Raw genomic sequence first — 24,108 nt, forward strand, 5'->3', positions numbered from 1 at the left:
AATCAAAAGCTGTGGAGCACACTCTGTTCAGTCCAAGGGCTGATTAAAAAATTGTTTACAGATTATTAATGTAAAAATTAAATGTCTCCTATCTGCCCCCCATGATCCTTTTCACTAAAGCCCCACTCAGTTCTTGCTTTCAGGACAGATTCTCCAAAGTACGTTTAGGTTCTATAAACCAAGGAAAAGCTCCAAAATCCAGTATTTCAGCACCCAGACTGATCTCACAGTCTCAGTGATCACCTATACCTTGGAAAGTACAAAAATTTTTGTCATATCACATTTCTACTTCTTGGTCTTGAAAAACAACATCACCAGATCCATCAGTAGTGTCAACACCATCCTACTTTTTTCTTTCTGTCTAATCTTCAAAGGTCACAAGTCCCTTTTCTCCCTAAAGCCTTCTCGGGTCACTTTGGGCCCCACTGATTTCTTCCTAAAATGAATTTATAGTCTGGACCACTTCTTTGGCATTTCTTTTATTTCCAATTAACCTTCCATCCACGTGGGACCTGTTTGCCTAACCACCTTAGGGATAACAACTACTACTTACACTTTTTTTCATCAGTTCCCATAACAAAGTCTCACAATAATAAATGCTTAGGTTTTCAGTATCAAGTTATAACTTTCTGACCCTCTTTACCTCTCCAGCTCTTTCCTTTCAACTCTGTAACTCCCTTTAATTCAAGTAGGGCATCCGTCCTACCAAGCATTCTCAAGTGCTATTAATGGCTTTCGAAATTTTGAGATTCTACATGTGCTCAATATAACCAACTAGAATTCTCTCCTTGGTGATCATTGTTTTGCTTGGTTTGGCTGGTCTGCCTGCTTATCCCCTTTACAATTTTCCTCCAAAAGCTCAATTATCTTACAATCTGGACAACTTCCACCAACAAGGTTTCTTTCCAACCAGTACCCCACTTCTAACCTGCCCCATTCCCTCCTGGAGTGCCCATTTTTTAGCCCCTCGTGCTCTTTTCTAAAATGGCCGCCACAAAGCACAGGGAAGGTTGAGCGAGTTCTACCCACGCAAGGCCTCAATCATTCTTGGGGCCAGAGGAGGATGGGCTAAAAGAGAATGGGTCTAAAGGGATGGGAGTGGCCTGAAGCATCCGAAGGGCAGGAGAAGCGAGGACCGTGGAAGCCCAAGCCTTCACCCCTAGCCTATGCCAGAGCCCAGACCTCCACCACAGGAAGTGGGGCCCGGGGCCCCTCCCACCGCCTAACGTCAGGAGCCAGGAGCCGGAAGTGAGCGTTGCTAGGGCGCGGATGTAGGCTGGAGGCGGCGGAGTGGAGAGCGCGGTTTGATTCAGGTGGGTGAGACTACCTGGTTCTGACTTGCGACTTCTGAACAACCCTCCTTTAGGGGGGGGTGGGTTGGGCTACCTTCACCAACTATTATCCTCCCTTTCAAGCCCACAGCCTTCTGCCAGGTGGGTTCCCATGCGCTGTTTCGGCTACTCACGGTTCGCAGCTTCGTCCCCTCGAAGGCCTTCCTAGCCCCTTTGCCTGCGAACTAATCACCTTCCACCTCTCCTCCTGTTTAGTTCCATAGCTTAAATCTACTCTGAAAGTTCTTTTTTAAAAAAGGAAAACTATTTTACTGAGCCCTCAGCTCTGTTGAGTTCAACCAGTCGCTTCAGACTACGTTCAGCTCCCAAATTAAACTGGTTTGTGTAATTTGTTCGGTTCACCGCATCTAGTACTAGGGAAAAGATAAAGATCACCTGTTAACAGCTTGATGTGGAAAAGACTTAAAGGGACAACACTGACTGATGAGGCTATGGATGCCAGTGCCTTTTATCTACTCCACTTAGTCTTACTGCCCCCAAAGGACGGAGTGGCATCCTACAAGTTGCAGAATCTTAGTGTTGATCTTTCCTTTAAATGCCTTAAAATCAAGGGACGTTATATTTGATTCTTCCTTCCAAACCTTTTATTTTTATTGAAAAAGTATAAAGTGACTATGTGTAAGTAAAAAGCAGCAGAAAGGCAGGTCAGATTTTTTAGTCCAGATATTTTTTTTTAATTATGACAGTTTCAATAATGATTGTAATTAACAAATGGGTTCGGCAGCAGATTACTAAACTAGGGTTCCAGCTAGTCACTTGTATTTTCTATCATGGATTCCAAGGTTGCTTATGTCATAGAATGCGGGGAAGGGATGTGGAATTGTATGAGAGGCCAAAGGAGAGCTTGCTCTAGAGAGAGACAACAACGGTAAATCTAGTCAACTTTCAGAAGTTTCTTATGGGGATGATTTTGTATAAATTTAGTTTTCCCCATAATGATAAGTTTATTTAATCATAGTACTCAGTAGGGAGAAATATCTGAAAGAAGAAAATTCAAACTACAAAACCATTTCTTGTCTTTTAATCTTCCACATTTTTGTTACAGAACTGTTCTTTTATGATTCTGTTATCCATAAAATGGGTAGTTTATAAGTCCTAAAGTTCAGAAGTTTTTCCTGGATGCCTAGTGGGAATGTGTATTAACTAGAGAGATTAAATAACCAAGTCTGTCCATTTTAGCGTAGGAGACTGGGGGCAGGGCAGAGAGGAGGTGAAGGATCATTGGAAGAAGTGTGGCTGCAATGTGTCTGGGCATATTGGATGGATTAAGTCACACATAGGCTTCCAGCATTCCCCGGGGGGCCATGGGGAGAAAGACTGGCAGCCTTTCTATCCTGTATAACTTGAGAGCTTTAAAATTATGCCCTATTTCTATGTTTATCCTGAAGTTTCTTGTCTTCATTTACCCTCTCTAATGTTAAGTAGCATCAAATCCTAATAGATGGCAAACAGTGACTGGCCATTGTAATAGCACTAAAAGTAAACTGACATCACCTCAGTACAGTTTAAATTAGTAGTTGTATGTGGTTTTTCTTAACTATTTAGGAGCCCTAGAATTTATTCTAAGAGTGTGAATTAAGCAGTGATTTTGAAATGCTTTAAAGGGGAAAAATATTTGAGGGAGGAGGTCACTAAGGGTTTCTTCTTTTCCAATTTATTTTTATTGTATTTTTTCTCATTACCATGTATCCCCTTTATATCCGCCCCCCCCCACCCCCCACCCCTGCCCTGTGTACAATCTCCACACTGTTATCTGTGTCCTCTTTACTAAAGGTTTCTTATATTGAACTTGGGTAGCTTCAGTTCCAGTTTGACTCGACCTCTTAGGGCCACCTTTAGGTACATTTCATTTCTGATTCCTTGAACCACTGTTTTTCCTCCCACAGCACTTGGATTCAGCTCCTTCATTACCAACATGGAAGAAACTTACAGTATGTACTTCTGATTGCTTTTAGAATATGTTAACTTACACACAGTTTTATGTCTGACAGGACTTTTAATGTGTGGCAAAGATTCACATTTCTCCTAAAATGCTGAAGAGAAGAGTCGTACTTCTATATTACTCTAGAAGTAATAGAGAGTACTTCACTATATTACTTTCTGTGTGATAGTAATATAGAGAAGTGCCCAAATTTGAAATAAGATACTTGAAATTTAAATAGCTAAAGAGGAATGAGAAGTCATCATGCTTTGAAAAGGCTGCATTGGACCACCTATGCCAAAATAGATTTTAATTCTTTTTCTCCTGTTAACGACACGGGTATAGTAACCTGTTTTCTTTTTATTTTGAGGGATAATATGGTATACATAATATTGTTGGTATAGATTGAATTTTTAGGATTGAAGAAATCCTAGGGAAGATTCTTATTTCTCAAGTGATCCAGGAACCTTAGATGGCCTAAGAAATCAAAAAAGAGCCAGCATTACAATCACACAAGTGTAGAACCAAGAGACCTGAAAAATTATTTCACTTAACATTCATATTTTACACTGAGAAAACAAAACCTCAATTAATTGATTTGCCTAGAGTTACATAGTTAGTTTATGACATAGGGAGAACCAGAGTCTTACACATTGTACTTATGGGCTATACCTCTTAGATCATGATATTTTTGTCAAGTCTAGTTCCTTATTTTCACGGGGTTTACTCCATTTCTCACCATGGGTTCTCAGTCCCACCCAAGTGTGAGGAACATCTATATCTACTCTTTGGGAGGAAGCTTGTCCTCAGGGCCTACTTTGTTTTCCAAATTAACTTATATTTCTAAAGCCAGACAACATTATTGCCAAGCAGTTTGATAGCATTTATTTTAACCTTAAATGCACATATACTTTAATGTAGCACTCTTAGGTATTTGCTAAAAGCAAATACTCATATAATGCACAAAGAAGTATATACTAGATGGCTAGTCACAGCATTGTTTATAATAGTAAATAACTGGAAACAACCTAAGTGTTCGTCAGTAAGGGAAATGATTAGGAATCTATGGTACATCCACTTGCAGCAATGAAATATTCCTTATATGTACTGACATAGAAGGAGCACCAGGACATGTTTTAAAAAACAGCAAAAGTAGGTACAGGAAATCCCTCACGTGCTACAATATGAAGAAAACTTGAGGACATTGTACTAAGGGAAATAAGTCAGTAACAAGAAGACAAATACTGTATGAATTCATTGTGTGATGAAGTATCTAGACTAGTCACACTCAGAAACAGAACAGTGGTCGCTGTGGTTGGATCGAGGAGGGAATGGGGAGTTCTTTAATGGATATACAGTTTCCATTTTGCAAGATGAAAAAATTCTAGAGGTTAGTTGCATGACAATATGAATATACCTAGCACTACTGAACTGTACACTTAAAAATGGTTAAGGTGGTAAATTTTATGTTGTACATATTTATTATAATTTAAAAATTTTTAACTAAAAAAATAAAAATGTTTTAATTTTAAAAAAAAAAACAGTTTAGAGCTGGCCTAAATTACTAGAGACCAGAATGTAGAGCATTATGGTAAGAAACTATTATTATTAACTTTGGTGTGTGTCCAGGCAGTGCAGTGTGTATGAATCATAAGGTACATCCATCTACTCCATCAGCTGCTGACATGGCCTAACATTTGCTTGTGATGGAACAGATTAGATGAAAGGAAATAATAAGGATTTCATCTGTAAACTCTCTCTGGGTGTCCTGAAGCTTCAGAAATGGGAAAGGACTGCTGGCAGGATGTGCCTGGTTGGCATAATAAACCTGCCTGTCCTCTAAGATTTTTTCCTTCTTACTCATTCTGTCCTTCAGGTCACCTTTCAGGTTCATTTGCATCACGACCATGGTTAGCAATTTAGTCCATGTTTACCACTTTTCCAGTGAAACTGTTTCAATTCCCCAGTGGCCTCTGATTTTCATATCAGCCTCCTGGTTTATAAGCTTCCTATCAAATGTGAATTGTTTGTCTTATTTCACTTTCATCATTGCCTTCAATGGAATCAAAAGCATTTTACTAGGTTGCCTCTTGTCCGCATAATATACTGAGAATGTGTTTAATCATTTAATTTCCCTTCCTTAACCAGGCTTGTTAAAATTTGGGGCTCAGCCTGGGCATCTTGAAAAGCCTAAGGGAAGTTTTACACATTCAGAGAAACTTCTCTAAGAGACATTTTCAGAGAAATCTCCAGTTCCAAAGTATGGAAATAATCTCTGAAAGTATACTCTTCTAAGGGTAGCTTTAAGTAGCATGATATAGGTTAAGAGCTTTCTTTCACACAGCAGCTTCATATGTATGCAGTTGTCTTAACCCCAGGAGGTTCTATGTTTGCAGATTATTCTATTTTTTAATTTGGCAAATTTGATAATCACTAAATTTTAAAATTCTGGGTTTTCTTTCCTCATTTATGTCAAAATATGAAAAGTAAAACCACCTATTGCTCAGACCAGTGCATCTCAGTTGGCTGGGTGTTGTCCCCAGAGTGAAAGGTTGCAAGTTCAGTTTCTGCTCAAGGCACGTGCCTAGGTTGCGGGTTCCATCCCTGCAAGGGAAGCATGTGAGAGTCAACCAATCAATGTTTCTCTCTCGCATTGATGTTTCTTGCCCTCTCGTTCTCTCTCTCTTTTCCTCTCTCAAAGGTGAATAAATAAAATCTTTTTTTTAAAAACCCATCTATCTGATAGGTTTGGTTTCCTTATTTTAAAACAAAACAAAGTGTTTACTGTCACTCAAATCTTATGGTACATATGCCAGAAATTAAGAAATTTATTTACTAGGAGAAGCAAAAGATATGTCAAAAATGATACTCAAAAAAGTAAAGATAATGTGAAATGGCAAGAAAACTGGAAAAAAATAAAGGATGGAGAAATTGTGAGGGCATTTATCTCCATGATTTCGTAAGGGATATCAGGCATTCCAATGCAAAGGTTTTGTGGCCAAAGATGAAGAACATTAGAAGAGGGGAGATATGACAATATCTTCACATTGCTTGGCTCCCTTTCCCAACCTTTATCCTGGACATGTTTGAGGGCCTAGGGAAGGAAGCTGTGGTGGTATCTTCTGGTCCATATTGAAAAGAAACATCCTTTAAAGGATGTTTCCCTATCAAAGGCATTGGTTTCATTTGAGAGGTAGAGTAACCAAGATCAGGAAATACTTGTAATAAGTTAAAGCAGACAGATAAAAAAGTCATCTATCAATGAATTTTTCTCAATCTTCCATAGACCATATCACTGATACAAAGCAGTGCTTACCAACTTTTTTCATGTCACAGCATATTAGCAAATAGCCAGGGATGCTGGTAAAGAGGATTAACTACCCTTAACTTGCCCTAGGACTGGTAGGGGATGGGGGTACATGTGTAGTGGACCCCTGCATCTATAAATTGGCACACCATTTATTCCAACCTTCAGCATACTGGTTGGGAAGCTGTGGTTGGGCTAACTAGAATAGAAATGACCCTGAATTAGCACTTATTAGAAAAGGAAAAGAGAATGTCACTTCATTTAGCTTTTTATTTTATAGTGAGGGTAACCAACAGTGAAAACAGCAATATTTAAGTTAAACCAAATATGAACTAAAACCTCATCCCATGATTGCTGGCTGTGTCTAACTTAATTAAGATTTGATAATAACACAATTTTATCTTCTCAGGGTTACATTTTCATTGTTAAATGTTCAGTCACCCTTTTTTAAAAATTCCAAATTGTTGTCAGACTGTCTTACCCTGTTGTTACAGATTCTGTTAGAAAATACAAAGTGCCTGGAATGCTGTAGTTTTCCAAAGACCTATTAAGCTTTATACTTACCCTATTTCTCTTTTCTTTCAGTCGATTCCCTGGATCCTGAAAAACTATTACAATGTCCCTATGACAAAAACCACCAGATCAGGGCCTGCAGGTTTCCTTATCATCTTATCAAGTGCAAAAAGGTAAGCTATTACTTTCATAATTTTCCTTGTAATGCCCTCTTCAGTTCTTTAAAAAGCCATATTGTGTAAATATCAAGTAATTTTAGCATAAACATTTCAGTTGAATGCCAGAATTGTTTTGGGAATCTACCTTTGTATTAAATACCAACATTTCTAGAAAGAAGTTTGTTTACTTCATGGTACATAAGCTTTTTCCTGTTTTGATTTCCGCCCCCACACGCCAACGAGGGACAGGCACCCATTTATAAACAGCTCCTCTGGAGTCTTTCCATCTTTTGTAAAACAGGAAACACTAATTTTTGCTAGCAGTGAGAAAATCCCTCTTGCCTTGTGAATTTGATGTGTTCATTGTCCTGATAAGGGTTGAATCTATAATACATTGTTTTCTGATATTTTTGGTTATAAATTTTAGAGAAGTTGAACAGTTAGAGGTTAGCCCAAGAAAAGATTATCTCTAAAAATAACTGTTTTTCCAAATTTCAACATTAAGCATCTTTGAGGGGGGGGAAAAAACAACTCAGAGTTTCCTTCCTGGTCATTCTTTTGTAGACTTAGCTGACGTACACTGCTTTAATGCTGGTATATTAACTGAAACCCTTCGAAAAGATTATTAGAATGCAGGTGCCAGATACAGAGCCAAAGCTCTGCCAGGATTTATGCTTGGAAAACAATTTTGGTATTTAATCCAAACTCTATACAATTTATGTATGCATTAATATCCTTTAAAGGATGTTTCTCTTGCAGTCCTGGAGATATGATTATAATGCCATTTATTATTATTTCTGTACCTCTTTTTAATCTTTTGAGCAAAGATCCCTTAAGGGTGAACCTGAACAGTATGGATCAGAAGATACCACCACAGCTTCCTTCCCTAGGCCCTCAAACATGTCCAGGATAAAGGTTGGGAAAGGGAGCCAAGCAATGTGAAGATATTGTCATATCTCCCCTCTTCTAATGCTCTTCATCTTTGGCCACAAAACCTTTGCATTGGAATGCCTGATATCCCTTACGAAATCATGGAGATAAATGCCCTCACAATTTCTCCATCCTTTATTTTTTTCCAGTTTTCTTGCCATTTCACATTATCTTTACTTTTTTGAGTATCATTTTTGACATATCTTTTGCTTCTCCTAGTAAATAAATTTCTTAATTTCTGGTATATTTACCATAAGATTTGAGTGACAGTAAACACTTTGTTTTGTTTTAAAATAAGGAACTTGGTCAGCAGAGTAGACTCTATCATTTGGGCTTTTTCTTAGTGAAATGGCTGAAATAAAGGTCGAAGTGTTCAGAGCCTCATTTCAGGCATCATTACTTTAAATGAACATCCCCATGTTAATCTGAAAAATCATTGGTTTGCTTCTTCTGCAGCTCCCTTCTAACAGTTATTTTCCAGCTCTATTGTACTGCAATAACAGGGGCACTGCTGCAGTGCAGACTTAGTGTTACTGTTCATCCCGAGTATCAGCTTTCAAAGCCATCCAGAGAGCTCTACCATTACATGCTGTGCCACCTGAATCTCGTGACCCTGAAGAACAGAGGAAGATGTGGTTCACATACTCAATTCTAAATTTGCTGTTTACCTCCGTATAAGCCAGTTTAACACCAATATCTGGGTTGTTAGTCTCTACAATCATAACAGAGAGGCTAACATTTTGAAGATTTTGAAGTACCACATGGTCTGTATGAGTGATAAATAATTTCTTCTTGATTTTCTACTATGAGTTTACATATTGTAACTAAGCCACAAATTTATTGAGAGATTTAAGGGAAGCCATTTATAGATAAATTGAGAGGAGATAAACTCCTCTTGGACTTTTAAGAGGTCCACAAAATTGACAGAACCCTTAATTTTTATTCCACAGAATCATCCTGATGTCGCAAACAAATTGGCTACTTGTCCCTTCAATGCTCGCCATCAAGTTCCTCGGACTGAAATCAGTCATCATATCTCAAGCTGTGATGACAAAAGTTGTATAGAGCAAGATGTTGGTAAGACTGACTAGTTAAAATGTTACGGGGCTAGAGCTCAGCCCGTGTAAATTTGTATTATGCTACATTGTCACCTTGATTTTTGCCTTTCACCATTTAAGAACAATGCTTTCAGCAGGAAAAGGTTGTCAGGTTGTTTTTCAGAATGCTTTCTAAACAATCTGATTCATTTTACTAGTAATTCATCTAACTGTAAAAATCCTTTTATCCTAGTAAACATCTTTGTTTCTGCTTCTCTTTCATGTATGTCAGCAGGGACATAAGGCCGCTGTGTTTATCTTCCATACCATTCAAGAACAAAGACCCATTAGGCTACCCTGCAACCTTTTTAGCACTGACCCCTTTAAACATAACTTAGCAATGTCCTGTTTTCATGTCAGAATCTCTATTGTCTTGCAGTCAACCAAACCAGAAACCTTGGACAAGAGACTCTGGCTGAGAGCACCTGGCAGTGCCCTCCTTGTGATGAAGATTGGGATAAAGGTAAGTGCTTCTGCATCTTTTTCTTTACAATATCTAAATCTCAAAGCATTTGCTTTAGAGAAAGGGAAGATTTTTCTTTTTATAAGCATACCATATTGTTTGGAATGCTTTTTATATTTATTGGGCCCCCAAATAAGCACATTTGTATTGCTGTGCAGACACGTGGAACAGCCTATGCCTCTTGATTGGAAAAGGCACTTTTTTTACATCTGTTTTTTTTCCATAAATTGTGTTATACCATCTGTGTTTGGCTGTTACTAGGCACGTTTATTATTATTTATGTCATTTGTGTTTATATCCTTCAATGAAATTTCTGCTACTGTGTCACTTAGGCAGGGTACTTGATCAATTTTTACTTCCTTTTCTAAACTTAGATGTATTATTTCTGTCTTACAAATTCAACTTGCATGTGCTGGTGTCTTGTAATACAAACTGTTTTGCTTCCTTTGACAGATTTAAGGGAACAGACTAGCACCCCATTTGTTTGGGGCACAGCCAACTACTGTGGCAAGAACAGGTAAATGAAATTATCTCAATCCCAGCACTGCCTCCCAAAATCAGAGTACTTTGTTAAAAAGGGGGAAAAAAGCCACCAAAGCATGAATTGACCTCGTTCCTTGATGATGTTATTTAATAGTGACAGTCTAGATACCATTTTGGTGGATTTTTTTTTCTTATTTCTTCCTTGATTCATAAAAAGGTCACATGCTTTATGTTAATCACTGTGGGAACACAAAAATACTAGCATATAGTCTAGCAAAGGAGACAGTGGTACTGACATTCTCATGTCTTAGTTGGGTTTTTTGCGATATTCATATTATTTTAATGCTTTCAAAAATTCTCTAGCTATATACATGTGGATCATTTTAACTCTTGGTAACTAGTGTCTAAGGAAAAAGTAATTATTTTATTTTATTTATTTATCTTTTGAAGGGAAGGGAAGGAGAGAAGGAGAGAAATATCAATGTATGGTTGCTTTTGGTGCATCCCCTGCTGGGAACTGGCCCCTGTTGGGAACTGGCCTGCAACCCAGGCATGTGCCCTGACAGGGAATCGAACCGCGATCTTCTGGTTCGCAGGCCTGTGCTCAATCCACTGAGCTACACCAGCCAGGGCAGGAAAAAGTAATCTTAAAAGTTTTTTATTTGAGCCCTGGCTGGTGTGGCTCAGTGGGTTGGACCTCAGCCTTTGAGCCAAAAGACCATTGGTTCAGTTCCAGTCAAGGCACACATGCCTGGGTTGTGGGCCAGATCCCTAGCCAGGGGCATGCAAAAGCCCACCAACCAATATTTCTCTCACACATCGATGTTTCTCTTCTTCTTTCTCCCTCTCACCCTACTCTCTGAAAATAAATATTTTTAACAAAAGTTTTCTACTTGAAATTGGGGAATACAGAATACCTATTGAGTAGGGAAGAAAATTCCCACTGATTTTGCATATAATTTTTAAAGCTATATGGTTTTTCATTACTATTTGATCTTCATACCTTAGAAGATCACATTTAAAATCCAAATGAGTATATTTCTGGATTAGAAATGAAAGAAGAGGGTACTGGATGAAAGGTGGTAAAGGGATTAGTCAAAGAACACACATGCAAAACCCATAGACACAACAGCGTGATTATGGCCACAGAGAAAAGGGGATTGGGGGCTGGGGTGAGGCGGGAAAAGGGAGCAGGGAATGGGGATATCTGTAATAGTGTCAACAATAAAATTTTTAGAAACAAAAAGGAAATGAAGGAATGTAATGCTAGACTACATTTTTTCCTCTAAATAAAATACAAGTTTTCATTTCTCAGCTCCTAAGGTCAGTTAGTAATTGTGAGTGTACCTTATTTTGTGTATTAAGACAGAAAAAAGGTGAATTTCATTGGTACAATTTTAATTTTACCTCAGTTCTGTGAGATTTGTTGCCTTTGGTTTGATAGTCTTTGCATTTGATTTTATCTCTAATGTTTATTGAGTGAGTTGATGAGCCTGTCATACAACTGAACAGTAGATGGCATTGCTGTTTATCTCAATTTCTGGAAAATGAAAATGCTTAGGCCCATGTTAATGCCTGTACAAAAGAGTGAGCTTTCCAGAGAAATAGTAATCATTCTAATTGTGAGAATGTTGTGATGGAAATGTATTTACATTTCGCAATGTAGTTTGTTATTTTCCCCCATATTACAAAAAACACATTTTGATTGTCTTGTGTGTGCCTGCCTGAAGAATACAGATATGCTGGTATGGTCAAATTTATCTTTCTTTCCACAGCCCTGCAAGCAACCTAGTTATGGAACGTAAGAGTAACCTAGCTTCAGGCATGCGCGTTCCCAAGTCTCTGCCGTATGTTCTGCCGTGGAAAAACAGTAAGTGAAATGAGACAAAATGCTTTTGTTCTTTTCTTTGTGCTAATGAATATGGTTAGCCTTGATATTCAAAGGCATATTTAGTCTGAACACCTTGCCCCTGCATAAGCCTGAGAGTGAGTACCTCCTTAAATTTTGTACCCTAAGCACCTCACTCACTTCACCTAGGGCTAGCAACAAGGAACTGTTACTAGCCCCAGTAACAGGGCTGGTTAGTAACAGGAAATTATGGACAGGAAAGTACAAGGTCACAGAAACTAAAGGAATATTTTCAAGATGAGGTGACCACAGATGTCAAATATCATGAGTAAATTTGGGAACCAATTAAAAGACTACTGATTTTGGCAAGGAGGACGTTATCCCTGACTTGCAAGGCATATAATATAAATAGGGATTGGGATTAGAAATTGGATGTCAGGGACCTAAGAGGAAATGTATAGAGAGAACATGAAAGTTATGAGTCATAAGAACCAGCATAAAAATAGTATTTAAATTGTCTTCAGAGACCATGCTGAGCAAACAGATACTAAATTTGTATCATACCACCCTGGTAAAGAAATTACCACATATGGAACACCCAAGATATTGTCATTTGATATATAAACTTTGTTTTCCTAAATTTGCCCTTGAATTCAGATTCCCTTGATTTTGGTCTTCGCTACTGTTTGCATTAATTTTTAGTGGCTAGAGGATTTCCTTTTAAAAAGTTTCCCTTTGGAGACTTGCCAAAAAAAATGAGATCACCAAATCATATGCCAAAAGGCTTGGTAGGTAAATGACTATTTTCTTTTCTCATGCTGTTGAGCGGAATCCAATCACTAAATTTAAGTTCTACTTTTATATTGCAATTCAGTATCCCCCATAAGTCATTTGTGTTTAGTAAGAATAGAGGATGGAGTAAATTTCAGTTGATGTGGTATATTTATTTTGAAATATTTCTACTCTGTAGATGGAAATGCACAGTAACTGAGTATCTCATCAAGTAAGTGTTCGTTTTATTTCGCTATCTCTTCAGATGCTAGCAATATTTAACTGGACATAAAACAATTTGAGCCCAATTTTTTTTCTGATTATGGTACCAAATTAAAGTTTTGTGTGTGCCTATGCTTTTTAAGTATATTATATAGCTTCTGTTATGGCTTTACATACTAATGAATAGGCATTTATTGGTTAAATTAGAATTCAGTTAACATGCCAAGTTGCTTTCCCTAGAATTAGTACACAGTGCCTTTTGCCTTTTTCTTTTCCTTTTTTTTCAATTAAAGTTGCATTCTAGGTCTATCACGCCTCTCTAATGGACTGAGATTAATCAAACAGCTGTGCTTCACTGCTCTGCAATTCTTTCCCTGTGCAGTACAATCTAACGCATCAAAAAATTCATACTCTTCTTAATGAGCACTTAAAAGTTTTGGGTCTTGAGAGTCTTGCAGTATTGATCTTATCTGAATATTTGATTTAATAGAACCTCACAAAATCTGTATAAGGAAAGCAGGATCTCTTACTTTTCACAGATGAAGCCTTTCCTCGAGGTTACCCTGTGTACCCATAGCAGAGACAGTTTGAAACCTCAAATGCTGTATTGACTGAGGCTGCCAGCCACATTGCTCCTGACAAAAGGAATATTATATTATAAAGGCTGGAAATGAGATTATATTCCCCACCATCTTTTTAAATTTTTTTATTGATTTTTAGAGCAAAAGAGAGAAACATCAAATTGTTGTTCCACTTATTTACACATTCATTGGTTGATTGTTTATGTGCCCTGACTGGGGATCAATCCCTCAACATTGGCATATCCAGACAACACTGACCAACTGAGCTGCCTGGCCAGGGCTATCCCCCACTGTCTTATATAGTAAGCCCTCGATGAATATTTAGTGAATGAATGACTAATTGCCCTGTTGCCTTCCAGTTCATTCGTTTCCTCTGGACAGTGAATTAGATGGGTCTTCTGTGAGTTAGGGTTCATTTTGTACCAAAATTGCTGTTTCTTCTGGTGAGAAGTAGAAAAGAGATTCTAAAAGCAAACACCCCTTAGCTATGGAAAATAACTATCAGTTGCTTCCAGGTATTGGCTGTTTTCCTTGGTAGCTTCTGATTTGAAATTGTTAAATACATCAGGAAGGCATAAAATTGTATTTGGCCCCAGAAGGGAAAGAGACACAATAGCACTGGGGTGTGTCAGGAAAGCACACACAGATCTGGATAAATCATGAACTTTGAATCTTTCTCTTACACACTGTCCAAAATGCTTGGCACTCTTATAACATGGATCGTTACCTAGTAAAACTGACTATTCTTAAGGTGAAAGCCCAAGAGAAATTTCTCTCTCTATCACTTAAGAAAAGTCATTCCTCTCCTTTGAAACTTAACTCTATGCTGTTAAACTCCTTAAATGCTGAAAATTTATTGTTCTGTGTAACCCCTGAGTAATAAGTGGGGAAATTATCTTAGGTTAGGTAAGAATCCTTAAACAGCCCTGGCTGGTGTTGCTCAGAATTGAGTGCTGGCCTGCAAACCAAAAATTTGCCCATTCGATTCCCAGTCAGAATACTGGGAATGTTTTCCATCTCTTTCTCCCTCCCTTCCCCTCTCTAAAAATAATAAATAAATAAAATATTATTTTTTAAAAAAGAATCCTTAAACAGCCATAGGCCATCTTATCCTCTTAATAAAAATAAAGTATCATTTTTGAATGCCTGTTGTTGCAGAATTCCCTAGCTTCTTTGGAAAGATACAAAAGAAATAGAAGATATGACTTATTCCCTCAGTGAACTTAATTATGGGTGGAGAGTTTTTTGAACGCACATACATGAAAAGGGTTTGTTCACCTTGTACTCAGTCTGCTTTATCCCAGTTGTATTTTTATTAACAACTCCACTTTTTACTAGATAAGTACCTCCAAAGCAGGTAATATTAATTTTTGTTCTAATGTATATTGTAACAGCTCGAAAATATTATTAAATTAAGGAGTAGTAGCATGAATGAAAAGAAAAAATTAATATAATTTAATTGAAATTAGTCCAGAATTATCTGTAGGAGTCAATTGCTTGCATAGTGGATTCTGATTTTCTCCTCACTTATGAAGCTGTTGACACGAGGAGTGTACATTGATCTCTGCATAGAATGCTTTTATTTTTTTTAATATTTTATTTATTTATCTTTAGAGGGGAAGGGAAGGAGAGAGGAAGAGAAACATCAATGTATGGTTGCTTCTTGTGCATCCCCTGCTGGGAACTGGCCCCTGCTGGGAACTGTCCTGAAACCCAGGCATGTGCCCTGACTGGGAATCAAACCTCGATCATGTGGTTCGCAGGCCCGCGCTCAATCCACTGAGTGGTTCGCAGGCCCGCGCTCAATCCACTGAGCTACACCAGCCAGGACTGAATGCTTTTAATTCAGTTAAGAAGTTCCTGTGTGCTTAGTGGTACTAAAGAGCTCAGGATCAGAACATACTCAATGTTCTGCCATTAACAACAGCAGATTCTTCCAGCAACCAAGAGATTCAGTTTGGGTTGTAGTTGCATGGCCCGTTATCATATGTAGTTGGTGCCTTTGTCTTAAAAGGAACTAAATATTCTTTTTTTTTTCTCATTTCCTTACAGGTGCCTGAACTCAGAAGACTCTTGCTTCTTCCTGCTACCAGTGGGTTCTTCGTTTTTATCGTAGTCTAATTATAGAAAAATAAAGGTCTGTGACTTTCAAACTGACAAGTGCCTTTTTTCCCCTCCCCCCTTTTGAGTCGTCACTCATCTGATGCAAGAAAGAAACATCATACTTTGAAAAACTGTCTCAAATAACATTGATGTAGATAGCTTGATAGTTTGGTTAAGTACCTGTGGCCCCAAGATCAGAAATCATATCCCATTCCATATTAATGAAACACATTTAAAGTAATCTTTAAAAATCTAGCCCTGGCTGGCATAGCTAGTGTCAGTGGATTGAGTGCGAGCCTACGAACCACATGATCGCGGTTCGATTCCCAGTCAGGGCACATGCCTGGGTTGCAGGCCAATTCCCAGCAGGGGATGCACCAGAGGCAACCATACATTGATATTTCTTTCCCTCTCTCCTTCCCTTGCCCTCTAAAGATAAATAAATAAAATCTTTTAAAAAATAAAATAAAATAAAAATCTAGCAAAAGCAGGCAAGAAACTTGGGTTGGGAAAAGTAACTATATTTGTGTTTTCTGACACTCATAGACCAATTCTTTTTAGCATTAGTAGGAATGGGCCAATTTGATCAGTGCATCTATATATACAGAATCTCCAAGAGATTTATAACATTTATAGAGTGAAATATTCTGTTCTTATTTAGAATCTTTAGGATAGCTTGCTGCCTAAATATTTCCAACCTAGGGTAGGTTTCTTTTATTTCCATTATTTCTCGTACACTCCAGCTAGAAATTTTACTAGCTGTTAACCTAGGTGTGGATTATGTAGAAGTGAATTTTGGCATGGAGAAGAGGAACTGTGTACATGTGACAAAGAGATAGGCTTCCCAACCCGTGTGTAAAATTGGAGCTTCAAAGCCTAAATGTGTGAGGGCCCTGTTGACTACCCTGGGATATATGTATAATAAGTTAGATTTTGACCTGACTGGTGTAGCTCAGTGGATTGAGCGTGGGCTGCAAACCAAAGGGTCTCCAGTTCTATTCCCAGTCAGCTCACATGCATGGGTTGCAGGCCAGGTTCCCAGTAGGAGGCATGCGAGAGGCAGCCACACATTGATTTATCTCCCTCTCTTTCTTCTTACCTTTCCCAGTCTCTAAAAATGAAAAACCGTTATAAAAAAGCTGTTTTATTTTGAAACATTCAAAACTCTGGCTATCCTAGCATCTTGGTTATCCTTACAAGAAGACTTCATAATCTCCCCAGAGATTGTTTGGATTGTTTTTGTGTAGTGGTTTTCAAGTTTGGTTTGGTTTGGTTTTAAAACTGGCTGGCTTGGAGAGGGATTTGTGATCTGGTATAGATGGGCACTTCAGTGAATCATACTGACAAATAATTCCAAAAATGATTTCTCTAGCAGAGTAACATATAAGGGAGAGTAGACTCTTGTGGAATGCCTCCTTCCATAAGTTTTACACAAAACGGGATTCTTCCCTGATGAAGTAAATCTGTCTGTTTATTTAGTTCCAAATTCTAAAAACAGTTTCAAGATAAGCCCCAGTACAATAGTATTTCTGCCTAGCTGTGTGATCTTAAGTGAATAACTAGGCCATTTCTTCTGGAGAGGGTGGTGAATATACTGAGGAGGGGGGAAAAAACACCTTTTATGCCCCTAATTCTGGTCATTTATGTTTGTATATCAATCAACACCTCACAAACACTTAATTTAAAAATAGTCTTACTGCTGGAAAACACAAAACCCTTTTGATTTCATTTGGGCGATGACAGAACAAAACTATCATGTGCTCCACTTGTAACCCAGAACTCCTACTTAGTTTAGAAAAAAAGCAGGAGGTTGAGTCTCATTGCAAAGAATTAGCTGCTTGAATACAGCTCAACAAACAAATTAAACAAAAATAGATACTTTGTGTTTTTTTAAATAAGAGGGGAGATAGGCTAATATCTATCATTTATGAAAAACAAGTGAAAGCCCTGATTTTGTTATTTTAGGACACCTCTTTGCTCATGCCTACTAGAACTCAATCACAATATATCTGACCTTTTGGAATATAATACATAGGACAATGGCTGCCTGTATTAGCTCAGAAAGTAGACAATCCTATTGTTTCTTTGGTAAACTAGTGATTAAAGCAACCAATTTGCCTGATCCAGGAGCTTTCAGAGACTGGGACTTTTATTGGGCCTAGGACACTAGTCTGGACTTTGTTTGCTGGAGATTTTTAGAGATTCCCAAAAACTGGAGCTAAGAAGTGACTATTTAACTCTACTACTTCTGTCAGAGGTTGGGAGAAGTTTACTTATTTTTGAGACCCTCTTTTTCAGATGATAGCCTCCCTTTGGAATGTGAGCAGTGGAAGGTAAAGAGTTGAATATTTTACTGTAATTTCAGTTACAGTCAGATGTTATAGTTCAAGATTCAATGCAGAGGTGTTTCAAAACCTTAGCCCAAAATCTCTGAGTCCTGCATTTTGATCTTATGCAGAGCTCCCAGACTCTACCCCGAAGAGAGGATTTGCTTGTTGTAAGATTGCCTGCCTCTAGAGGGGTTCTAGAAGTGCCATTGTGATTTGCAAATGTTATTACCAGGAATAAAGAAATGCAGGTAATAAAGGATATTTAACTCTCCTGGTAGATCTACCTGAACTAGACAAGGAGACTATTTAGATTTGATCTCAAATAATGCACCACACTACCCTTTCACTGGTGAGGCAGAACAGTAGCTGCTTGTGTTAGTCCCTTAGACAAAATGTATATACCTATACTGGTATTCTTAAAGTCCTTCACTTGTACTTCTCACAACACATATTAAGCTCTGAAGTAAACCAAAACCAAGGAGATAATGTTACACTTATTATTACCACTTTTAAAGATGCAACGTATAAAAATCAAGCTGATTTGTACACTATATTTTAGATGATCAAAGCAAGACTAGCCTTGCAAAGAAGAGACCTTTAAGAAAACATTAGCTTCTTGTATCAATACAATAGGTAGAAGAAGGAAATACAATTATAAAATACCATTATAAAAACACTGTAGTGATGAATTATTCTTTTTATCACTTGTCTTCTTGGTACTGTTACGCTTTGGAATATACTCGTATCTTACTTCATAGTCATAGCCTTTTCAGAGGCCCCTGAAGACATTAACCTGTTACCTCATTCCAACAATATCAGCTGACTTTATTCCAGCATACCAGTCTGAAGAATGCAAACCTGTATGTGAACAGGGCATTTGACCTTTACATGGCTATTCTACCACTTAGTCCAACTCACTTAAATTTTATAAACTTGATAACTGGTGACAGATATAAAATCTAAGATTGTATATAGCTAGGAAGAACAGCATCCTAGCCCAACAGTAATCCTAGAGAACAACCATATGGTCAACACACTTGCATTTATATTTATCTTAAAGACTTTTATATGAAACTAAAATAGTGTAAGAACCTCTGAGAAAATGTGAAGAAGTTGTTTTGTTTTAGATTATATATATAAACACATAGAGGAAATAAGTCTAGATTGTACAAAAAGCTGCATGTGAATCCAACCGTGCCTCAAAATTTTTATTAAAATACCTGTTACTGAAATAAAGTATGCTTTCCCAGTTCATCTGTTTTGGTTTTATTTCCTTGGGCTTTAGTTTCAGGTTTCAATTGGACAAGATCAGGATTATTTAGTTCCTCATGTTGGTTTTCTATAGAGTAGAACTTTATAGCAGAGATGCAATTGAAAGAGATAGAAAGTCTTTTTTTAAAGATTTTATTATTTTTTTAGAGGGGAAGGGAGGGAGAAATAGAGGGAAAGAAACATCAATCTGTTACCTCTCACACACCCGCAACTCAGGCATGTGTCCTGACTGGGAATTGAACTGGTGACCTTCTGGTTTATATACTGGTGCTCAACCCACTGAGCCACTCCAGGCAGGGCTGAAAGTGATGGAAAGTCTTGAGATTAGAAGCTCCATTGAGATATCATTTTGTTGAACTAGAGATTTCAACAGAAGAGTCCATGTCTTCTTAACTTTACAAAATCCTTGAAAAATAAGCATTGATACAGTTCTGCTAGGTATATATCTTTTATATCTTAAAGCTGGAAGGAAGCTTAGAGAGCACCTAATCCAAAATTTCATCTTACATATGAAGAATCAGGCCCTGTACAAATATGCAACATAGCCATTTTTTAAAAAAAGGAATAGAAATTATAAACACAAAATTCAAGATCGTGGTTAATCTCTAGAGGAGGAGCTGGGAGGATGTGATCAGGAAAAAGCAGAGTGTATTATTAGTATTCTGTTTAGTAAGTTGGGTGGTAGGTTTCCCAGTGTTTATCTTATTATGCTTCATACATATGTATCAAATGCTATATGGTTTTAAAACATTTAAGAACAATTGCTAAAATCATTGTACAGTGTTCTTGGTTAGCATTTTACATATTTTAACCCATAGGATTAGGGGGAAACAGGCCCTGAAAATTTTATCTTTGCCAAGGATACACTGCTTGTTAGTAATGAGCTATGACTATAATGTGGGACTTCTGGTTTCTAATTTACTGCCTTTGGTTTCTATAACCATCCTGCTTCTATAACCAAATGCAAAACCAACTTCCCTAAAGTTGATTTTGCATTTAACCTCTCTTTCTTTCAGGCTATGAGTTTCTTTCTGAATTCATTTCCGTGTCTACCAGCTTGGACTCCATGATCAACCACTTTAGTAACCTAAATTATCACCCTAAGTTCCCTTGACCCCATTGTTGTTTTCCTCCACCTCAAAAATTCCCAAGTCAAATGAAACCCAGCACCTTTTACTCTGTTTCTTTTAGGTTATCGTGCATAGTGATAGAAAATCACATAAATATGCCAACTGACTCTGCTGCGAATGTGTGATTTCTTAACTCAGGCACTCATTCCTATTTGACTGTTTCAGATTTACCTGGTTACCATTGTGCCCTTTTTATTGTTCTCAACTTTGTAGTCCCTACTTCCCACCTCCACTTTCAGCTGATGGCTTTGTCTGTTATAGTCTAGAGAAAATACTGGTCTTCAAACTTAACTTCCTCTTTTTTCCATTTCTAGACTTAACTCTTACAACATCCATTTTTTCCCTTTGTCTCGGGAGTATACTTCTTCTCCAAGGCTAACTCATCCTTCTACCTGTACTATATTCTAGTGTATCAGCTATCTGTTAACCCGAAACAAACAAATTTCCCCGAACCATAGTGGACTAAAACAATAATAAATGCTTATTATCCTTGCAGTTTCTATGAATAAGGAATTTAGGAGCAGTTTGCCTGGGTAATTCTGGCTTGGGATCTTTCATTTGGTTACAGTCAAGATGTCATCCAGGCTGGCAATTTTCTGAAGACTGAGGCTGAAAGGTTTGCTTCTGAGGTGGAGCATTTAAATGTTTAAAAGGTCAGTGTTGGCTGTTGGCAGAAGGCCTCAGTTACTCCTCACATGGGACTCTCCACAGCCTATTTGTCCTCACATATCAACTGCCTTCCCTCAGGGTTAGTAAGAGCAAGGTGGAAGCTGTAAATTCTTTTTTTTTGATTGTATTTATTTCATATATTTTTGAAAGCTGTTTTTATTTCCTTGGTTTTTTAACTGTTGTTCAAGTACAGTTGTCTCCTTTTCCCCCAATCACTCCCCTCCACTCCCCCCCTCCACCTTCCCCCTTCAATCCTACCCCTCTTTGGCTTTGTCCATGTGTCCTTTATGACCTAACTTCAGAAGTCACACTCAAGCCCAGCCTTTTAGCTTAGTGGTTTGGACTGTATCCCACAAACCAGGAGGTCACTAGTTTGATATGTAGTCAGGGCACATGCCTGGGCTGTGGGTTCAGTCCCTGGTTGGGGCCCATACAGAAGACAATCAATCCATACTTCTCTGTCACGTTGATGTTTCTCTCCATCCTTCTCCCTCCCTTTCTCTCTCACTAAAATTTAAAAAAAAGGCACATTCCATTATTTCCACAATATGCTTTTGGTTACACTGGTGAGCCTTTTCACTGTGGGAGGGGACTTCATAGGAGCATGAATATCAGGGGCAAGGATCATTGTGGACCAACTTGGTGGCTGGCTGTCACACCCAACTTCTCCTGTCCTCCAGTATGTTCTATACCTTATTCCCTCTTTTCTCTTTACCTTAATTCTATTTCTCTTTAACACTTTTCTTTGTGTTATATTTTCATTAATAAATAGGTTATCATCTTTAACATTTAATTCTGTAAACTACAAAAGTGCTAAGGTTACATTCATTCTTTAAAAAAAACACCTAACCCTGTCTGGTGTGGCTCAGTGGATTGAGTGCTGGCCTGTGAACAAAGAGATTCAGTTCAATTTCCAGTCAAGGCACATGCCTGTGTTGCAGGCCAGGTTTCCATTGGAGGGGTGCGAGAGGCAACAGATCAATGTACTGGTGTGTCTGGGCACACTGATGTATCTCTCACACATCGATGTTTCCCTCCCTCTCTTTCTCCCTCCTTTCCCCTCTCTCTAAAAATAAATAAACAAATACAATTTTTTAAATAAAAATGAGTAAATTTTAAAGAATAAAATAAAAACTACATACGCCATTGCTCATAACAGTGAGGGTTCATTTGCAGAAAAAAATCCATTTTAGCTTGTCTCAGCATGAAGGCAAATGTTGCAGCATATTATATGGATCACAGAATTGTTGGGAAGACTTGAGGAAACAAACCCTACACTGAATTTCAAAAAATAACTCCCAAAGACTGCTCAGGGACCTGCTACTACTTCTACGATTAGGAAACTGCCACTGCAGCTGCCAGTTCAAGAAACACAACATCTCTGCTGCTGTCAGCAGCCCGTATGGGTGCATCTTGTCTTCACCCCTGCTGGCTTCAGAATCCAGGCGATATTCTAGTGCATCTGACTGGCAAAATTTAAATCACATCTGAACCCCAGCTACCAGGAAATGTGAGACATGTGGTCTTTTTAGCTTTCCAGCTTTTGTACACTGGAAGAGCATGTGTGTTCAGTAAACCAATAAACAGAACCCTCCACATTTCCTCTTGAGCTATCGCTTCCTTACTTCTTCCCTTCAGTGCCAGGATTTCTTGTAAAAATTGTCTGCACATGATCTGCAGTTCCTGTTTACTCCTTAATCCGTTGCACTCTGCCTACTCTGTTTTCACCATCTCCATTCAACCTCCTAATTTGCAAGACCAGTGGTCTATTTTAGTCCAACTCCCTAAAGTATTCAAAAAGCAGCAGGTTGTTACTTAACAATGCTTGTGGGAAAAGCCATATCAATGTAATGCACAAAAGAATTACTTAAGACCACTTTCCTCAAACAGGACTTGGACTTGGAGGTGCTTAGAGCCTTTGGCTTCAGCTACCACCTAGAACTGCTCTTCCTCATAGTCACTCTTCACCCAACTTCTCAGAATTCCCTCACGTTCAATTAGCCACCAAATCTTGGCATTTCAGTACCAGAGATGAGTCCTGAAGCCAACCAGTTCTTTGTGTCTCCATTGTCACACCCTTATTTCCAATCACCACCCCTACCTGGGTTGTTAGAGCAACCTCCGAGTCTTCTAGCATTAGGTTTTCCCCATTCCAGTTTACCCCTCCACTGCCTTAGCATAGCATTCAAGGTATTTAGTACTTTGCTCCCAATTTACCAAGTGATAATACAAAAGGCTTTTTGAGCACTTGGTATGTGCCAAGCTCTGTACAAAGTACTTTATATGCATTGTCATTTTAATTCCACATAACCCCATGAAGTAGGTATTATTAGGTCTCCATTGGTAATTATGGAAACTAAGGATCAAAAACTACACAAAGGTTGACCAGAGTTACCCAGTTACTGTGAGAAGGAGCCAGAATTGCAGTCAAGTCAGCTACTCTCAAACACACTGTTCTTACTCCCACTGCATTTTGTAATTGCCCCAACATAATCTCTCCCCACTCTGTACATAGTCTAGCCTTGGTGAACTCACCATCTCTCTAGCACATTGTACTCTTTAATGACCATATGTTGGCACATCTTGTTTCCTAAAATGTGCATGTTCCCCCCACCTCTTCTCAACACTTTTCTGCTTAGTATATTCCACCTTCAAGTTCCAACTCAAATGTTACCTCCTTGGGTAATTTTTTTAAGCTCTCTGGTCTAGGCTCCTACTAGTTTTCTGTTTATACTATTTTTTTGTTGTTGTTTTTCAATTACAGTTGACATTCAGTATTATTTTATATTAGTTTCAGGTTTACAGCATAATGGTTAGACAAATATAATTTACAAGCAACCCCCCTGATACTTCTAGTAACTACCTAACACCATACATAGTTATTACAATATTATTGCCAAGATTTTGTATGCTGTACTTTACATCCCCATGACTGTTTTGTAGCTACTAACCTGTAC

At 38.1% G+C, this 24,108-nt stretch overlaps 1 protein-coding gene across 1 annotated transcript; it reads left to right on the forward strand.

Annotated features, from left to right (window-relative positions):
* The first annotated feature begins 1,271 nt into the window (after positions 1 to 1,271).
* Positions 1,272 to 15,804, forward strand: GTSF1 (gametocyte specific factor 1). Its single transcript, XM_037030228.1, has 9 exons — positions 1,272 to 1,433; positions 3,239 to 3,283; positions 7,166 to 7,266; positions 9,132 to 9,258; positions 9,658 to 9,741; positions 10,195 to 10,258; positions 12,000 to 12,094; positions 13,044 to 13,076; positions 15,700 to 15,804. Exons 2-8 carry the CDS (start codon positions 3,268 to 3,270, stop codon positions 13,058 to 13,060), a joined length of 504 nt encoding a protein of 167 aa, XP_036886123.1. The 5' UTR covers positions 1,272 to 1,433; positions 3,239 to 3,267; the 3' UTR covers positions 13,061 to 13,076; positions 15,700 to 15,804.
* The last annotated feature ends 8,304 nt before the right edge of the window (positions 15,805 to 24,108 follow it).

This window comes from Sturnira hondurensis, unplaced genomic scaffold (genome assembly GCF_014824575.4).
Source record: "Sturnira hondurensis isolate 20B ecotype Veracruz unplaced genomic scaffold, ASM1482457v3 Scaffold0020601, whole genome shotgun sequence".
NCBI lineage: Eukaryota > Metazoa > Chordata > Mammalia > Chiroptera > Phyllostomidae > Sturnira > Sturnira hondurensis.

Coding starts and splice junctions, on each gene's coding strand:
- GTSF1 (XM_037030228.1), top strand. Junction 7,267..9,131: donor ATCTTATCAAGTGCAAAAAG/GTAAGCTATTAC, acceptor TTTATTCCACAG/AATCATCCTGATGTCGCAAA. Junction 9,742..10,194: donor TGATGAAGATTGGGATAAAG/GTAAGTGCTTCT, acceptor TTCCTTTGACAG/ATTTAAGGGAACAGACTAGC.